At 36.3% G+C, this 16,926-nt stretch overlaps 1 protein-coding gene across 1 annotated transcript in view; it reads left to right on the top strand.

Moving 5' to 3' along the window:
• The window catches only part of ELP4 (elongator acetyltransferase complex subunit 4), a 265,396-nt gene that overhangs the window by 100,841 nt on the left and 147,629 nt on the right, over positions 1-16,926 (top strand). The window contains exon 8 of the mRNA XM_027837873.1: positions 14,899-15,007. Coding sequence (XP_027693674.1) covers positions 14,899-15,007 — 109 coding nt within the window. The remainder of the gene's footprint in view (positions 1-14,898; positions 15,008-16,926) is intronic.

The following is a 16,926-nucleotide window of genomic DNA, read 5'->3' as shown; positions in this document are numbered from 1 at the left end:
GTCTTGATTTCTCATAAAGTCACTAACTTCCAGTTGCTCCTTTCTAATTTTTAAGGAAGCATTTTCTTCAGTAAGCTTTTGGACTTCCTTTTCCATTTGGCCAATTTTGCTTTTTAAGGCATTCTTCTCCTCATTGGCTTTTTGGACTTCTTTTGACATTTGGGTTAGGCTATTTTTTAAGGTGTTATTTTCTTCAGTATTTTTTTGGGTCTCCTTTAGCATCACTCTCAGTTTTTCCTTTACTTCTCTTACTTGCTTCTCAAAATCCTTTTTAAGCTCTTCCATGACCTGGGACCAATTCAGATTTTTCTTGGAGGCTTTGGATGTAGGAGCTTTGGCTTCATTGTCTTCTTCTGGTTGTATGTTTTGATCTTTTTTGTCATCCAAGTAAGATAATATAGTCTGACTCTTTTTGCGCTGCTTACTCATGATCCCAGCCATTTACTTGAGTTATAGACTCTTTGTTAAGGTAGGAGTCTGTTTCCAGTGTGGAGAATATACTGTCCCAAGCTTCAGGGGTTTTGTGCAGCTGTTTTCAGAGATACTTCTAGGGACCTGTAAATTTTCAGTTCTTCCAAGGTGCTATGATCAAGAGCGAGGTGTTTGCTCCTTTCCTGGCCTATGCTCTGGTCTATGAGCACCCTTTACTGTCTTGGAACTGTGAGGAGGGTTTCCTCTCCACAGCCACTACAAGCTCCACCAAGCCAGTGCTCCTCCTTGCCCCCAGAACTGTGACCCAGATCCAAGCACAGGCAAAGCAAGAGAATACTGCACCAGCAGAAAGATCCCTGCAATCCCTCTCTGATCAGCCACTTCATTCCCCCTCAGTCTGAGGGCTGCAAGCTCAGGAAGCAGCCACTGCCCCAAGGAATGAGGCTGGGATCCTGCACTCCTTTCTCACCACCATAGAAATAGACTTTTCCCACTGACCTTCTAAGTTGTCTTTGGCGTTCACGGGTTGAGAAGTCTGGAAATCGGCACAGCTGCCCGCGATTCAGTCCTCTGAGGCCTGCTCCAAGGTCGCTGTGGCCTGTGTGCCCACACCAAACTGCGTTCTTCTCCCCACCAGGTGCGATAGACCTTTTTGCTCAACCATCCAGCCTGTTTTTGGCTGGAAATTTGTTTCATTCTTTTTGTGGGTTCTGCTGCTTTAGAATTTGTTTAGAGCCATTTTTTATAGGTGTTTGGAGGGGTTTGGGGGAGAGCTCAAGCAAGTCACTGCTTTTACTCAACCATCTTGGCTCCGCGCTCAAAATAATAATGATAGTAAAACAATTTGAAGTCATAAGATTATAGATTTAGAGCTCAAAAGTGAGGCCATTTTGGGAGGAAAATATGAAGAAACTAAGATTTGGGTAAGAATATGAAATTATGTGTGATAGATGAAGATTAAAGTTTAATAGAGGTGTTGTTATAATAAATTGAAAAATTATCTGTATTCCCTAGACAGCTTTACTCTCTTAGAATATAGCAGTTTTGTAGTCTAGCATCAGATAACCTAAAAAAAAAAGAGACTGTTTTCTAATAAATTACTCATAGTTCATAGGACCTCAAATTTAAGATAATCATTTTTAAATAGTTATATGACAATATAGTAGTTTGTTTAAAACTTTAGGCATTACGTAAAGCCAGATATAGAGCTCTCTTTAGTGTTTAAGATAGGTCAACCTCTGCTGTCATAACCTAAGACAGAAGTTCAGACATCGTGATGGAGTGTAAGAAGCATCAGATTTACAAAATAGGCTGGTTCAAATCCTGTCTCATCTACTTACTCCCTTTATGATGTCAGGCAAGTCATTTCACCTCTGGGAAATTTCAGTTTCCTCATCTGTAAAATGAGACGGTTAGAATAGATTGCTCTATAAAGCCCCTTCCAGCTCCAGATCCAGTGAATTGGCAGTGGGTTGTCAGAAAGATGAATACAAATAATCATACAGAACCAGGAAGTGCCACATTTACAAACATCACTTAGAAGCCAGAATTATCCCTAGCAGAGTCCAAAAATACAAAGTCACCAAAAAGTATCAAACCACAAAAGATGAGCCGTAGAAACCTGAGCAGCCTAGAAAGATTTAAACCAATGAAGTTCTCCAGTTTTCTTTCTCCTTTAAAGAAAGGCACCAACAAAGTTAGTCTGTCTCTTTGGTGTGAGGGAATCCAGCGGGCCAGTGCCAGAAACAGTCAGGAGGCCAAGTAAACCCTGACAGTATCTTGATATTATAAAGAGAATTATTCACTCACTTTTCATCTTGATTCTGTTCTAGCATGAACAATTCGTAAGAGTTGAGAAGGCCAGGATTTCAGTGTGTCACAGTAACTGATATTGCAGGTGCGGGGAGGAGTGCTTAACTAAGGTAGACCTACCTAGTACAATAGCAGCAGCAACTTAGAAGAGAGAGTAGAAGACCTGGGAATGAATACCTGAAGAATAGGATCCTTGGGAGAGAGCTCTAGACAGTTAGGAGTTATTATCAAAATGGTTGTTGAATGCAAGAGAAGAGGCTTAAATTTGGGATGCTTGAAAAAAGGATTCCATCATTTACAATGTAATAGTAATGTCACTGTAAAGCCTTTATCTATGACATAAAGGATTCCTGTGTTAAAAGTGCACAGAACATTCATATTTCTTCCATTTGTATAGCAGCCAATCAGCATTCTTACTTTAGTTGTTAATGTTCTGTCAGGCTTGTACAGTAATGATTAGTTACCCTTTATTGTATTTTTGGCATTCTTCCCATGTTTAATTTCATTGTAGGGAAGTAACACATAGTTAAGGAAATTGTAAAGAGGAGAAAAAGTTAAGATGGGGAAAATAATGGCATAGGTTCACTGTTAACCCATTGTTACAGTAGAATAAGACAAGTAAAGCAAACAAGAATGATTTTTAAATCTTAATCTGGAATAATCTGCATGTACCTCAGGCCTTGACTTTTTTGTTTGTTTAGGGTTAAAGATTCCTTACTTGCAAGATAACATAGAGGGAAAAAGCAAGCATATTTTGAAATAAATATAGAGAAACTATTCCAAGTGCCATTGAGGGGAAAAAATGAATTGAAAAATCACGTATGTTATTAATGTCTTAAAATGCGTTCACTCCAAAAAACAAACCAAAGAACTTTGCTCCTGATAAAAAGTATGATGACAAAATTACTTACTTTCTCTGTACAGTTTTTTAGCCATCTGCTCAGACATGTTGTGTTAAAAACCTGTGTGGAAATGATTGAACTTAATACAACCTTCGTTAAACACTGAACTAAGGAGTGAACTGTCATTAGGAAGAGCAAAACTCCTGAAGGCTGCCTATATCCTGTATTACCCCGTTCCCAGAGTCCTGCTGTGTAGTTGTTCCACTCGCCAAGAAGCCTGTTAAAGAGCCCCGGAGAGCATGTGTATGGCCCTCCATGTTGATAGTTAATTGGTGAGGATGGCAAGATGAGAGGACAGCCGAACATGTGGTCTCTCAGACTTGAGCAGTAGACAGACCTTTAGTTAGAATAACGGCAGCTGCTCACATTCTCACAACTCAACCTTTCACAACTCTCTTATAAGGGATGGAGTGGGGAGTTTTTTTTTGTTGGTGGTGGTGGTGGTGTTTTTTTTTCTTTTTTGAGTATTTCTGAGAAAATATTCTCCTTACATATCTACACATTGATTTATTCACAAATTAGTGAGAATGCTAGTTTATCTTCATTTTTAAGAATTTGTGTGAAACATTAATAATTCACATGTTGAAAGGAAAGTTATGATTCTATTTCTCAGCCACGGTATCCCAAGTCTTTTTCTATTCTGTAACAGCAAGCAGACGATTGTTGCAATGGCCCTGACTTTTTAATGAGATTTTTTTTTTGCAAGATGATAACTTTGAGACAGATAATCAGTATGCTGCTGTTTAACTTCCACACTTGGCAGGCCCGGAAAAAAATAAAATAAGTCTGTAGAGTGAAGAATGTGGTTTACAATTAGCTGCTGAACGTGTTTTCCATTTCCAAATTAAAGCAGAAATCTTCTATCTGCTTTATTTTTGCTTCTGTTTTAGCAGCCTTTAAGAGGAATGTTGGGCATCTGAGTCTCGAAGTTCTTTTAAGGGATTTCCAGTAATGAAATTTATGCTTAAGAAAAAAAAATGGTCACCCAGTAACTTTCATCTTTTTAAGAAATATAAAATGTACTGCTTTCTTGACTGGAGGAAAAGATTTAATTGGCAAAGGTAAAAAAAGGAATAAAAATAAAATGTGCCTGCTTCATACATTTTGTTCACACAATATGTGACAAGTTTTGTTTGATTGATATTTTAAATGAATTGGAAGTACTGAGACTATAGATACAAAATTACAATTAAAATAATTGATGAAAGGTTAATTTTCTACTTTGTTCTTTTTAATTTTCTCTTTTTAAATTTTCTCTTTCAAAAAGTTACTTTTTATTATTGTGGATTATTCAGGGCTTCAAATGACTTAAAATAAATATGATTTTAAATGCAAGTGTAGCTTAAATTTTCCTTGTAAGTTTGAATGCTAATAGTGTAATAATGAAAACTTACTTGCTATCACATAGACTAAATAATAATACCAACTACTAACAAAATTCTAAAAATCATCAATATTTTTGTACATTAGCTTTGTTTTCAAAATGTTAATGTTGGCTTAAAATTAGGATTAGTTTCAAATCTAAAAGGATTCCATATCAGTCAAGGATTTGAATATGATGCTGGTTCAGTGAAAGCCTCACACAAGTTGTTATCATAAAATCACCATGCTTTGCAACAGTTCAGTCTATACTGATTTTATCATCTTTCTTAAGTCATAAATCTGCCTCGTTGGAGAACACTGTTACCTCTCAGTATCAGCTAGCTTATGCCAAGGGTAGCTAATTGACTAAGGCAAATTCAGTAAGAAATAGATTGTTGTGGGACCCCTTCAAAACCAAATGAAGTTTAGTTAATGTGTTATAATAATCCATATTTAAACTGATGGGTTGGGAAATTGATTTACGATATTACTATACTGGGCCTTTGGACCCATTGAGTATAGGGATACTCAGAAAACAACCCTTTTCATATCCACAGACCTCTGTGTTCCTACTGAATATTTTAGCAGCTAAACTGAAGTCCAGCAACAGACTGCTTTAGAACCTACCACTAATGTGGGATTGTGAAACATGGACTCCTATGGGTTTGTGAATTTCACTCAGTGTGAAATCTTTTATTCTTAAAAAAAGAACTAAGGGTAATTGCACAGTGAAGAGCTAATATACTTTTGTGAGTTCACAACTGTAAAATGTTCAGTTATATTTTTGATTTAGTTGAAGATGTGAGCATTTTTGTGGGAAATGTAGCAATGTCATATCACCAAATATTTTAAATGCTCTTTTTTCCTATGTACTTTAAGAAGAAATTTTAATGATGAAATTAAAGATTTAATCTCTTGCTATTTACTAATAAATGCTTATGAAAAACATCGTGCCAGTATTTGAGATTATACATTCTATTGATTTCTGACCAGCCTGTGCTTATCTCAGTCTTCCTTATAATCCTGTAGGTATTGTCAGCCACCAAAAACACACGTAAATAGTGACAGTGTCTTAGCATAAAGAAAATGTTTTTAAAAAGTTAAACTTTATTCCACTAAACCTAGCCCTATTTTTTAATGTTTTCTTTGTCATTTTATCTGGTTTGTGAATGTTTAGAATTACTCTAGAGCTATATATTATATTATTATATATTACTATACTCTAAGAGTGTGTGAATTGTCTACAGTTTTCTTTTAACTAGATCCTACCAGTGTTTATTTGCAACTTTCCTTTTACAGTTTTGATGCCTTAAGTCTTTCTGTCTACCTGATTTTTTCTTTGTTATTAAAAATGAAATTGTTCACTTAAAGTTATTTTATTTAATTTTAATCATGCATAGGTTTAAATGCTTATTAATTTCACAAATTCATGTAGTAATTTAATTTATATTGTTGGACAGTTTTATTTGGAACTCTGTAGAAAGATAATCTCCAAACAGACAACTCTAGATATAAAAACATAAGAATTAAAATGGTGTCGCTAATATGGCACTGATAGCAATTATTTTAAGTTGCCTTTAAATATTAGCTCTAAATGATATATAATATAAATCAAAATACACCATAAAAACAAGAAATAACCACTGTAACTTAGACACTTTTGTTAGTCCAGTCAGAGAACATTTTATCAGACTATAGAAATTAAAGTATTTTTAATTTCTTCTTTTGTTTCTTTTAATGTAGCTTTAACATTATTATTGTTGTTATCAATAGCTGAAGTATCATTTAGACCCAAAGTTTTCAAGTGTAAATAGTCTAAATAGTCAAATATCCTATCACAGTATGGAAATAGAGTCATCTGTTTGGGCATATGGAATCTTTGGCTGCTGAACCACATACATAGTCTTTATAATGCCCAGTGTCCAGGCATGGTGGACACAACTGTTCTGGAAGCAAAAGGGAGGAGGGAACCTGTGTATTCATTCACTTTATTCAAACAGGGTTAAATAACCAATTTCTATAGCTATAGAGAGGCAGAATATAGAGATGGAGGGACATATATGTATTTATCATCGATATACATATATTTCTAATTTATTATCTTAAGTAATTTTTTACTATACAGTAAAAACCACCACCCTTTTTATATGTTCCTTTATTTTGCAAACTTTCCAGAATTGAAGAGGTTTTTTTTTTTCCATCTTAAGTGTGATTTCTTTGGAAAAATCTAGGTTTAAAATTTCACCTATATGTAGTTGCACATTTATGTTTAAATCTTTGGAGATATATTTTTCTTCAAAATAAGACTATCTCTGAAACTTGATTGTACAAAACATGGTTGCTACAACTTTTGTAGCTGCTGGCATTATCCATGATATTCAAGTTATTATATCAAATCTTATGTTCTGCCTTTATGCTTTAGGTCTTCTCTATTAATTACATTATTATTGTTATATAAAGAGTTGTTGCATTTTTAATGATGTTTTTATGCCCTATGTAGTTAAGCTTTAATGCTGGGGGGAGATGGGGAAGACAGATTAAATTAGCCTTGTAACCTCTTTCTCTTCCAGACTGATAATGGAAAATAAAAGCTCTTAGCCACAAAATGTAACACTTGGAATTAATATTTAATTAGACCAGCAAATTGTACACTGTGGCTGAAAGCTTCCAAAGAGTTGTTAGTGCCACAATTGACCTACAAGTTTAATAATAACTCCCTTCCAGAAGCAAGTGTGCCAGTTCAGCATAGTGGAGCCACTGTAAGAAAGTCCTGTGAGATTAAAATCAGCCGACCAAATGGCAGCCGAGGATTCCTGGGATGGAGCCTTCTGGAAGGCTGGGAGCTGGAGTGTCTTTTCAGCCAGGATTCAGAGGAGAACAGTGGGGGAAAAAGCTGATCCCTCCTGTTCTGGGAGCTTCTGGTGATAGGCCAGAATCTAGGAACAGATTTTTACTAAATGTTTTTGCTGCAGCTATTAACTTACATCACAAATCAAATAACGAATAATTTTTTGCTGTAAAATTTAGCAAGTTTTTGTATAAACATCAGCTCCAAATTCCCCACACATTAGTACATAATGTCTGCAAACTCACATCATTAGGTCATTAGATAGGTTTGGCGCTGTACATCTCTTCTGTTTTGCTCTGACATGCTGTTTTCTTGTATCCTGTATAGTTGATTTATTTGGTTCATTTCTATATTATTTCATTATGATACATTATATTAAGCCTGAGCAAGAAGCTGTAAAGCATAGAGTTCTATAATATTTTTCTAGATGAAAATATATGTTAATGAAATAATTCAGAGATGGCTTTAATTTTTAAAGGGCTTGATATTTTAAGAGTAGAATTAGATTTGCACATGTTTATTATGCAATTAAATTACAAGATAAATAATTGGACCCCTGGTGAAGCATTGGAGCCTATAGCTCTGACAAATTATTCTGGTAAAATATAGGGCACAATGAGTTCAGAAATGTCCAAACGCATAGTAGCAGCCTGAGAATGGAATACTCTACATTATTTATTGGGTTATGTTCTAAATAATTAAAGAAAAGCAAGTCATTAGTTAAAAATTAAAGCAGGTGAGGGCCTTGCCAGCAGAGGGAGCAGTCCTGTCTTCCATCAGGTTCCCATCATTTTCCCACCTGCCTCAGCATTTTTCCCAGCCAGTCTCCCATCTGGACCTGGCTTTGTCAGCCTGCTCCCAATGACAGGCTATAATTTTATACTCGATATGGGTTGATCGTAAGCTGATTTTAAACTTTAGTATCTTTAACCTGCCACTGCATCACCAATATCAGCTGGATGTTCCTTGGACTGTTTGGATATCAGTGATTGTTTAGCCAGCCTGGGTTGGGTTTTTGGACATCTGTCAACTGTGTTTTTAGGGTTTCCAGAAGAAAATGGTAGGCGACAAATTCTGACTTGCTAAATTCTGTGACTTGTCAAGTTTTTAAAACTAGAAAAATGCTCCTTAAATATCATTTGTGTTCCCCAGGAAAAAAAAAAAAAAAGGTCATTTTCACAAGCTGCACCTAACTGCTTTGTGGAGTTTGGGAATATGCATCTAAAATGAAGTATTGCAATTTTGATTGTCGCCTCATCCTATCCATTGCTTGGTTACAATATAGGTTTGCTTGGATAAAGCCTTGAGTGTATTATATAGCTAGCCATCATGAATTAGGCAGTAGCCAGTGATCATCATAGCTGCTTAAAATGAGTCACACTTTGTAATTGTCAAGACCATTTTCAAAATACATAAGATTTACTTCAACTACTTGTGATATTTAAATTCAAGGCTTACCAAGAATCATAGATTTCGAGCTAGAAGGGACCTTAGAGGTCACTGAGGAAGCTAGAGGCTTTCGAGGTTAAGTGACATGTTCCACAATCACACAGCTGGTTGGTCTCAGAGGCAGAATCCAAACCCAGGTCTTCTGGACTCCAAAGTCCATTGCTTTGTCTATTGCTCCAGTGCTCTAACCGTTACACTTAGCAGCTTCTCTAACCAACATATAAGAATGTTGTATGTATGGTCTGTGTGTTGTCGGTACCCTGAGTCCATCAAAATTAAAGTTTGTTCTAAATGATTTAAAATACAGTATACTTGAAATGACTTTATAAAAAGCAACAAAAAGTCTATATATCATGGTTTGGAATCCCAAGTTATTGACTAATACACATGAAAAAGATGGACCAGTGTCTTATATTTAGTAATTTTGTCACTTTCCTTGTGCCATTTATTTTGCATGTGCATGAAATGAGGATTTTACTATCATTAACTTAGCAGAATCATCCAGAAGGGACTTTTCAATTCATCCTTCACCTAGAGTACAAGTAAAAGTCCTGGAACTTCTGTGGATTAGAAAGAAGACCAAAGCTCTTTTCTTGGGGTTCATTTTTAATTTCTTCAAATAAGGAGAGATGACCAAGAAAATCCAGGGTTGGCCTTTGAATTATAGAAGGTTCCAGAAATTCCCTTCTACTCTTACATGAGTATTCTTTGACTTTGAAACTATTTGACCTGTTAGACCCCTTTCCTCTCTTTAGATCTGTGGTCCTATAACCAGAATGTTGAATTGGGGAACATTCATTTTCTTAATCAAAGACTGTCACTAATTTAACGTAATTGCTCATCACTAACTTCATAGATGATGCAGTCTTCTGCCTTGAAAACAAAAAATGTTTTACTATAGTTTGTTGTAAGAACCTTTCTAGTTTTAGATCAGAATGTTGAACCTGGAAATTTTTTTTTTCTTAATCAAATACTGCCACCATTTTAACATAATCTCTTATCAGTAGTTTCATAGATGATACAATTATATTCAATCTTGAAAATAAAAATAGTTAAATATAGTTTGTATTTTTGCAATTAACACTTGTAAATACACATATAATTTATGTATAATTATAACAACCATATTTCAATAACTTTAAAATTGTGAACAAAACCATCCCTACCTCCTTTTTGTAAAGAGCTGTTTGGTAGAATAAAGAACTAATTAATAGTTATGAACCCTGGGGAAAAAATTTTGAAGAATATTGAAAAAATAGTATAAATTAATTGTATAATTTGAGCCAAAAATTAAATTATTTAAAAAGTAAATAAATTACTCTTAAGTAGAGATTATCTGTGATGAACTAGCCCTCAGTGTGTTTTAATCCTTTGATCTAAGCATTTTAAGATGTTACAAGGACATTATGATTTCTGGATATTTTCATGTTATCTATGTTTTATTTTTCTAGAAAATGGCCTTATATATATCAGCTGTTGGCAATACCAGTCTTACTGTTTTTATGAACCTTAATTACTTGCAGTATTGTATAGTAAGTCCATAGATTCAAGACATCTTGAAGTAGCAGCTTAAACGTGTACCCTTGACTCTGGCCAAAGAGCCAGGGTTATCCCTTTATCATTTTTCCTCCGCATTCATTTGACCATGCTTTCCATTTACTTGGTTGTCTCTCTTTCTTGGATTCTCTTTAGGGTTGTGATGTTGCTTGATGCTTTCAAATTTGGGAGCTGTGTCTTTCGTATTATATTGATTGCTGCCTCCACTCAAAATTGAGTGCAAAGTGAGCAACCATGGGGTTTGTTCTAGCCAAGGCTTCGCATATGTGCATTATGCTAATTGGCTAATTCCTTTCAAGCTTCATGATGATTAAGTTAGTATGGGTTAATTAATTTTTGATACTGCTATTACAATATTTCTTGGAAGTACATTTTGTTTTGATATATTGTGTCTTACACTATTGGGGACTTCATGGCTTAAGTAGTGAAAGTGAGACAGATATCTAGGGTTTGAGCTCTTCTGCTTGACTTTGATTTTGGATGAATGATGACAATGGAAGAGGCAGCCTGATTTTTAACATGTTAATCTTCACCATATGATTGAGAACCCTTTTTAAAGTACATATTGGGTGTTTTAGTGAGGTAAATGGAAAAGCAATGCAAAATGCATCTCCTTGATTTCGCAGTTGGCTCAGTGGATTTTGTTAAGAGGCCTTTAAAATATTCCACTTTCTGCAAAACCAAAGAAGAAACATTAGGAACCAAAACACCAACACGTGAGTCAAGGGCAAAAGTAGAACCACTGCAGGAGATCTGATTTAATCTGCTTCTACCTTTGCAACAATATCATAAGTTTTAATTTAAATGATTCATATAAAATCACAATGCAACTGGGAACTTTAATATGTTTTTTATGTAATTTAAAACAATGCCTTTCATAGCTGCCAAAAAAACCCTCTTAAAACTGCTGGCCACTGGCTCTCTCCTCTTCTGGCTTCCCTCCTAGCCATGTCTTGGCTGCTTTCCAGAACTGCCAACTTTCACTGAGTAGCTGGATGGAGATTTGTATGGAGCAAGAGGGATTTTGGAGCTCTGATAGATTTTCAAGTCCAGATGGGCAAAAATGATGAGCGGCAGTATGTGCTACGTATGTTGGTGATGTCAGCATGCCTTGCATACACTGCCACCATCAGAATAATGCACTGATGTTAACCAAGGCTGAATGCCCTGTCACTAGACATTGCATGTTGGGAAGTGTAAATTTTACAAATTCACTGTGAATAATTATGTTCATTCCCTGTGTCCAAGTATGCACCATACAATTGAATCCCTCACTATATTGCGATTAAAACATTTTACCTAATGCTATAAGACTGAGGCAACCAGAATCCAAGTGAACGCAAAATGGAGCTTCAGGCTCCAAGGCCTGTGCATAAACATCCTGCTGAATCTCTTCAAACACAGGGATTGTTAGGACAATAATTGTCCATGCTGCATTCTCCATACGGCGCAGGTTTTTATGCTTTCCATTTTTTTTTTAAGCTGGTAACTTTGGATTCTTTTTTCAATCAAAAATGGCTTCTCAATCAAAAAGCCATTTAATATTGTTGTTATTACTATTATTATTTAAAGACCATTAAAATGGAGGAAATTTAAGATGAGATTAAGGAGATGGAGAGGGGCATGCATTTTACTCTTTATGAATAAAAGTACTGGCATAAAAGCAACTTGTAATGCAATTTTAAAACTTTTTTATGCTGCACATTGCCCTACAGAGATATGCTTTTTGGTCCCAGATCAAACCAGAAGGATGGATGAGCTTGTAATGAAAATAAAGGTTAACTCAGTCAAAAACTGAGCAGGTCTTAACCATATATAATTTCCCAAGCTCTGTACCATGTAGTCATCCTCTTGATAGCTGCACAACTCTCCCATTCGAAGTGGCTTCCTGCACAATTTAAAACAAACTGTTTACCAAAATTAGCATGCAGAGAGCAGTAAGAGTCATTGTTAAATATAAGTCCTTTAATGTTAATGGTTTATTCTTGTTCTTTCACTTCATGCAAGCATCTACGATAGAACTCGGTTTGTTGTTAATAGCTAGGTGGTAAGCCTGTGCAAGTCAAAAATGAAACAATGAAAGATGGTTACCAACTTCCTGGGGAAGGAGGGACTCCTAGATAGATAGCTCTTAATGCTGCCAAAGCCTGGAGCAGTTAACAGTTCACTTGTTTCTTCTCCAGACTGGCTACTAGATTTCCTTCTTGAGTGTTTCCTAGATATTATTCCAGCAGATGATGGAGTTTTAAAAATGATAATGACAGCCAGCTATTATGGAAGTAATTGGTGAAAAAGTAAGATGTAACAGAGAGAGAGAAAGAGAGAGAGAGAGAGACCCTCTTTAGCTAAATAGAGAGTAGATGAACCAGTCTGAATCCTCCTGATGAGATGGAGGAAAAAATCCTAATTTTTAAAATATGCAGAGATTTCATAACAATCACATATCTACATACCCTCTGTAATGCCTTTTTAGAGTCATTGGAAAAGATGACTTAGGTGACTAAAATGCCAGTTAGAGTCCTGCTAAACTATTTCTTTCATCCCTACAGTTTCCAATATCTAGTTCCTAAACTTAGGCCTACTTATTTCTAGATAGACAACAGTAAAGCTGACATTTTTGATTAGGAAATTTGTCAGGACATTAACAAATGTTCATCTGCAGTCCATGACAGTGGAACTCATCCTACTTGAGCTTATCCCAAAAATGAGGGCTGAAGAAGTGATGAGCGCCTGCTGGTTGTCTTTCCTTATCTCCCACTCGTTCTCACCCTCCAATACTGACCCACCCCCACCCCAACATTGTTCAATACTAAGCACAATGAATCATTTTCAAGTTGACTCACTGTGAACTGTCTCCCAGCTGTTGGAATGTCTGGCAGACATTTTTGTTTGGGTGAAGAATAACTGGCTGAAACCCAACCTGGATGAGTTTGATATAGTGGTCTTTGGCTAAAGAAATGCTGAAAAGGATGTGTATTTAGTGTATGAAGACACTGTTATTCTGGAGTAGGATTATCTTCAATAGGAAATGGATGAAAATAAGTAATCAATCTCAGTTCTTTTCTCACCGTTACATAGAAAACTCTAAAGTTTTCTTTACTAAAGAAGATGTGGACACATATACATACAAATACGTATTCCCAAGTCTAAGTTGTGCTATTACTTTTGCTTGTTCCTCATGTTTGGGTTTTTTTTTTTTAATTTTAATTAGTTTTGCTGGATTTTTTTAAAAAAGACAAATGTGCCTTCCAACTTATGGAAAATCCCTTAAGCCACATGTAGTGTAGGTAGGCAAGTAATTTCAGCATAATGCCTTGACCATCATTGGTCCTTCCTCATCTATGGACACAAGTAGAGGATTTGCTAAATTTTCTTAACTATTTGAATTTATATTTCTTTATTCAATGATAATTTTTAAACTATTAGTCTAATCCTAACTAATTAGTCAACCAGCGTTTATTAAGTATCTACTATGTACCAAGCACTAAGATGCAAAGTGTCTAAGATGCAAAGAAGAGGAGAAGACATTTTGGACCAGTGTTTGAAATGGGGACTTCATAAAATCTTAAAATCAAATTAAATGAGTAAAAATATCCTCAACTTAGAGCAAACTTTTCAGAATAAGCATGTCTAAGACATTCTCATACATAACATTTGTCTGGTCTCATCGCTGTCAAAATCTAAAAGTCATACTCAGTCTTTATGTTATTTAGTTGAGTGAGTTGTCAAGGCTTTCCAAGGCTGATACCTACATTCAGATAGACATAGAATTCTGAGTATTTTCAGAGCCATTGCTGCTCTGCAGATGGATATACTCTGAGAATTTACCTTCCAGTTATTTATGACACAATTCAATGTTGTAGTAACAGGATTTATTATTAGCATTGATGATAATGCAGTATTTTCGTGCAGCTGGTGTTGCCTCAAGAGGAACAAACCATGGACTGTTTGTTGGTCCTATGTTGGTTGCTTGCATTCTTTACTGTGCCTTTGTTCTTGACCCAATTACCAAGGGGCAGCATTTGGAGACAGGGCAGGAGACTCAATAACCCAACAAGACCTGCAGCCTCTTAGCTGAATCCTTTAGGGTTTCTTCTATTCCATAGCAAGACCTCAGCTGTTGCAGGCCTAGGAGCCCATCCCAGCTGACAGGCGGCAAGGAGACCTCTGCTGATCCTGAATAGTATTCCCTGCTACTCCCTTGATTCCTGTTGTCTGCCAAGCCCACAAGAGGCAGTGGGTGAAGCTGCCTGGGAATCAAGAAGCTCTATTGATGAGCACAGACTTGACCTAAAGACAGCAGAAAACCAGCTCCTGTTCACTGCTGAGACCAGCCCTGGCCCCTGCAAACGGTCTTGCGTGCACGTTGACTCAGGCATCGCTTCGCGTAGTGACAGCTCTCTGAAGCATTCTACTTTATTTCTCCATTTTTTTCCTATTTTACTTCAGTCTATCAATAATAAATAAAATCGTATTGTATGAATGTTGCTTATATTTGTAAAATTTTAAAAATTAGTATTTTTCCATGTTTTACAGAATAAAGCAATTACTGCACGAGTTAGAAACTTGTCGGATACAGTAGTTGGTCTTGAATCATTTCTCGGTTCTGAGAGAGAAGCCAGTTCTCTATATAAGGATTTCCATGGTAAGTACCATTTTTTAGTACTTGGAAATATCTTGTCCAATTGTAATATCTGTAATTTACCGGCATTTGACTTCATTTCAAATCTACTTCTTAACTGGTACCTCCTTTGTAACTAGTCCTGAGTTAGGCTATTTTTTCGGCAAAGTGCATTAAGGCTGCAGAAGAAGCATGGCCACTCCTTGCATGTTGTCAAGCCCTATTACTAAGGCATGGCTCAGTCAGATGTACATCTTAACAGGCAGGCTCTGGGGAATTCACATGGAGAGGAGATTGGGCAATAATTTGAACTGGGAGCTAAAATTGCAGTGAAATCGATAGTTTTCATCTGCTAGGTTTCAAACTGAAGTAATAACATGTATGCTTAACTGAATAAATGTGCACATGTTTATATTATTTAAAATTTACTACGTACAAAACTTGCTTATGCTGGTAGTTTTTCTTTTCACTTGCAAAAAGGTTATTTGTCACAAATCATCTCTTTTGTTAAATAAATTCAAAATAACTTTGGCCTACTCGAGCAACAGCAGATTAGTTTCTCAGTTTTAACTGATTTGTTGCTATGCTTGTAGTTAGTCATTTGGTAACCAAATTTTCAAAAGTTTGAAAAGCAAAAAGATTCTTATAGTAGAGCTGCCAAAAGACTAGAAGATCTGTGTGGCTCCGATCTAAAATGGATACAGAAAACTGAATAGCAGACGGTTTTTAAGCTAATCCAGAATGGTGCCCTGAGTTTGCATAAATTACTGATGTGATGATTGTGGCAGTCAGCGCCGTGATCCCATGGAAACCTCCTGCTCAGCGGCTGACTGCAGCTCATTGGAAGGAAGCCGGCTAGAAGCCTTCCAGACAGTGGCCCTGTTTCCCACTCACCCTGGCGTTTGGGTGGAGATAATAAGGACACTGAACACAACAAATTCCATCTGTACTTGCTAAAGTCAGTGTCCATACCCGACCATCAGTTTATCCTGTCCTTCCAATCACTACTTGAAGAAATGAGCTTGGGACAAAACCTGCTCCAGAGATGACTTGCCAGAGATCCAGAGATCACCTGCTTGTGTCAGAGCTTCCTGTGTGACGTGTCCATGCTGACATGCTGTGGATTTATCCTTAGAACTAATCATTCTTATGAGAGGAGGATTTTGAGGTTGTTTTCTGCAAGATCTTTTTTTTTTAAACACAAGGGATTTTTTTTTCATGTTCTTTGAAAACATCCATGTCAAATGTTGTTGGAATTTTGTTGCTGTTTTGTTTTTTTTGTCCATCCATTAGAATTTAACTATTATAAGCCTTAAGGACTGAGTGATAATGATGCCATTTTGGTATTTAAGAAGTCTCCCAGATTCTTATAATTAAAATTGTGTTCACAGTGAATAGGGTCTGCTCTTTGCTGCATATTGGGCACTCAGAGCTGAGGATTAGGCCGGGCTCTGTTGCTCAAAGTTTTCAGCTGAAGTTATTCATTTCACTCTGCGAGAAACTCAGATGTACTAGCTGGCCAAATAGCTCTGTAGGAAAAGGGCCAGAGGTCAAAATAAGTAACAGTCAAATAAAAGGACGACGACCAGGCAGTTTTATTCCAATAAATTTGCTTATTGAAGTAAGTCTGAGACGGTGCCAACTGTACTTTTTAGTTTCAGACCTAAGGGCTGTCTACCTGAATCTTACCTCTAAGCTAGGTGATAGATATATATATATTTTTTCCAAATAAGAAGTTCCCTCTCTTTCCCCTCCCCCCCGAAAGCCATTTATTGTGTTTGAGAATATTTTTCCATAGATGGATATAGTGCAGTTGGAAGTTAGTAAAGTACACTATACAGCACATTCCCCCTCCTAAGTCCCCAAACAATCTGAAATGGCTAAACACGGCTTTTCGTGTGTGTGTGTGTGTGTGTGTGTGTGTGTGTGTGTGTGTGTGTGTG

The sequence above is a fragment of the Vombatus ursinus genome, unplaced genomic scaffold (genome assembly GCF_900497805.2).
Source record: "Vombatus ursinus unplaced genomic scaffold, bare-nosed wombat genome assembly UNPS02014822.1, whole genome shotgun sequence".
Lineage (NCBI taxonomy): Eukaryota > Metazoa > Chordata > Mammalia > Diprotodontia > Vombatidae > Vombatus > Vombatus ursinus.
This window is presented reverse-complemented; position numbering and strand designations above follow the sequence as displayed.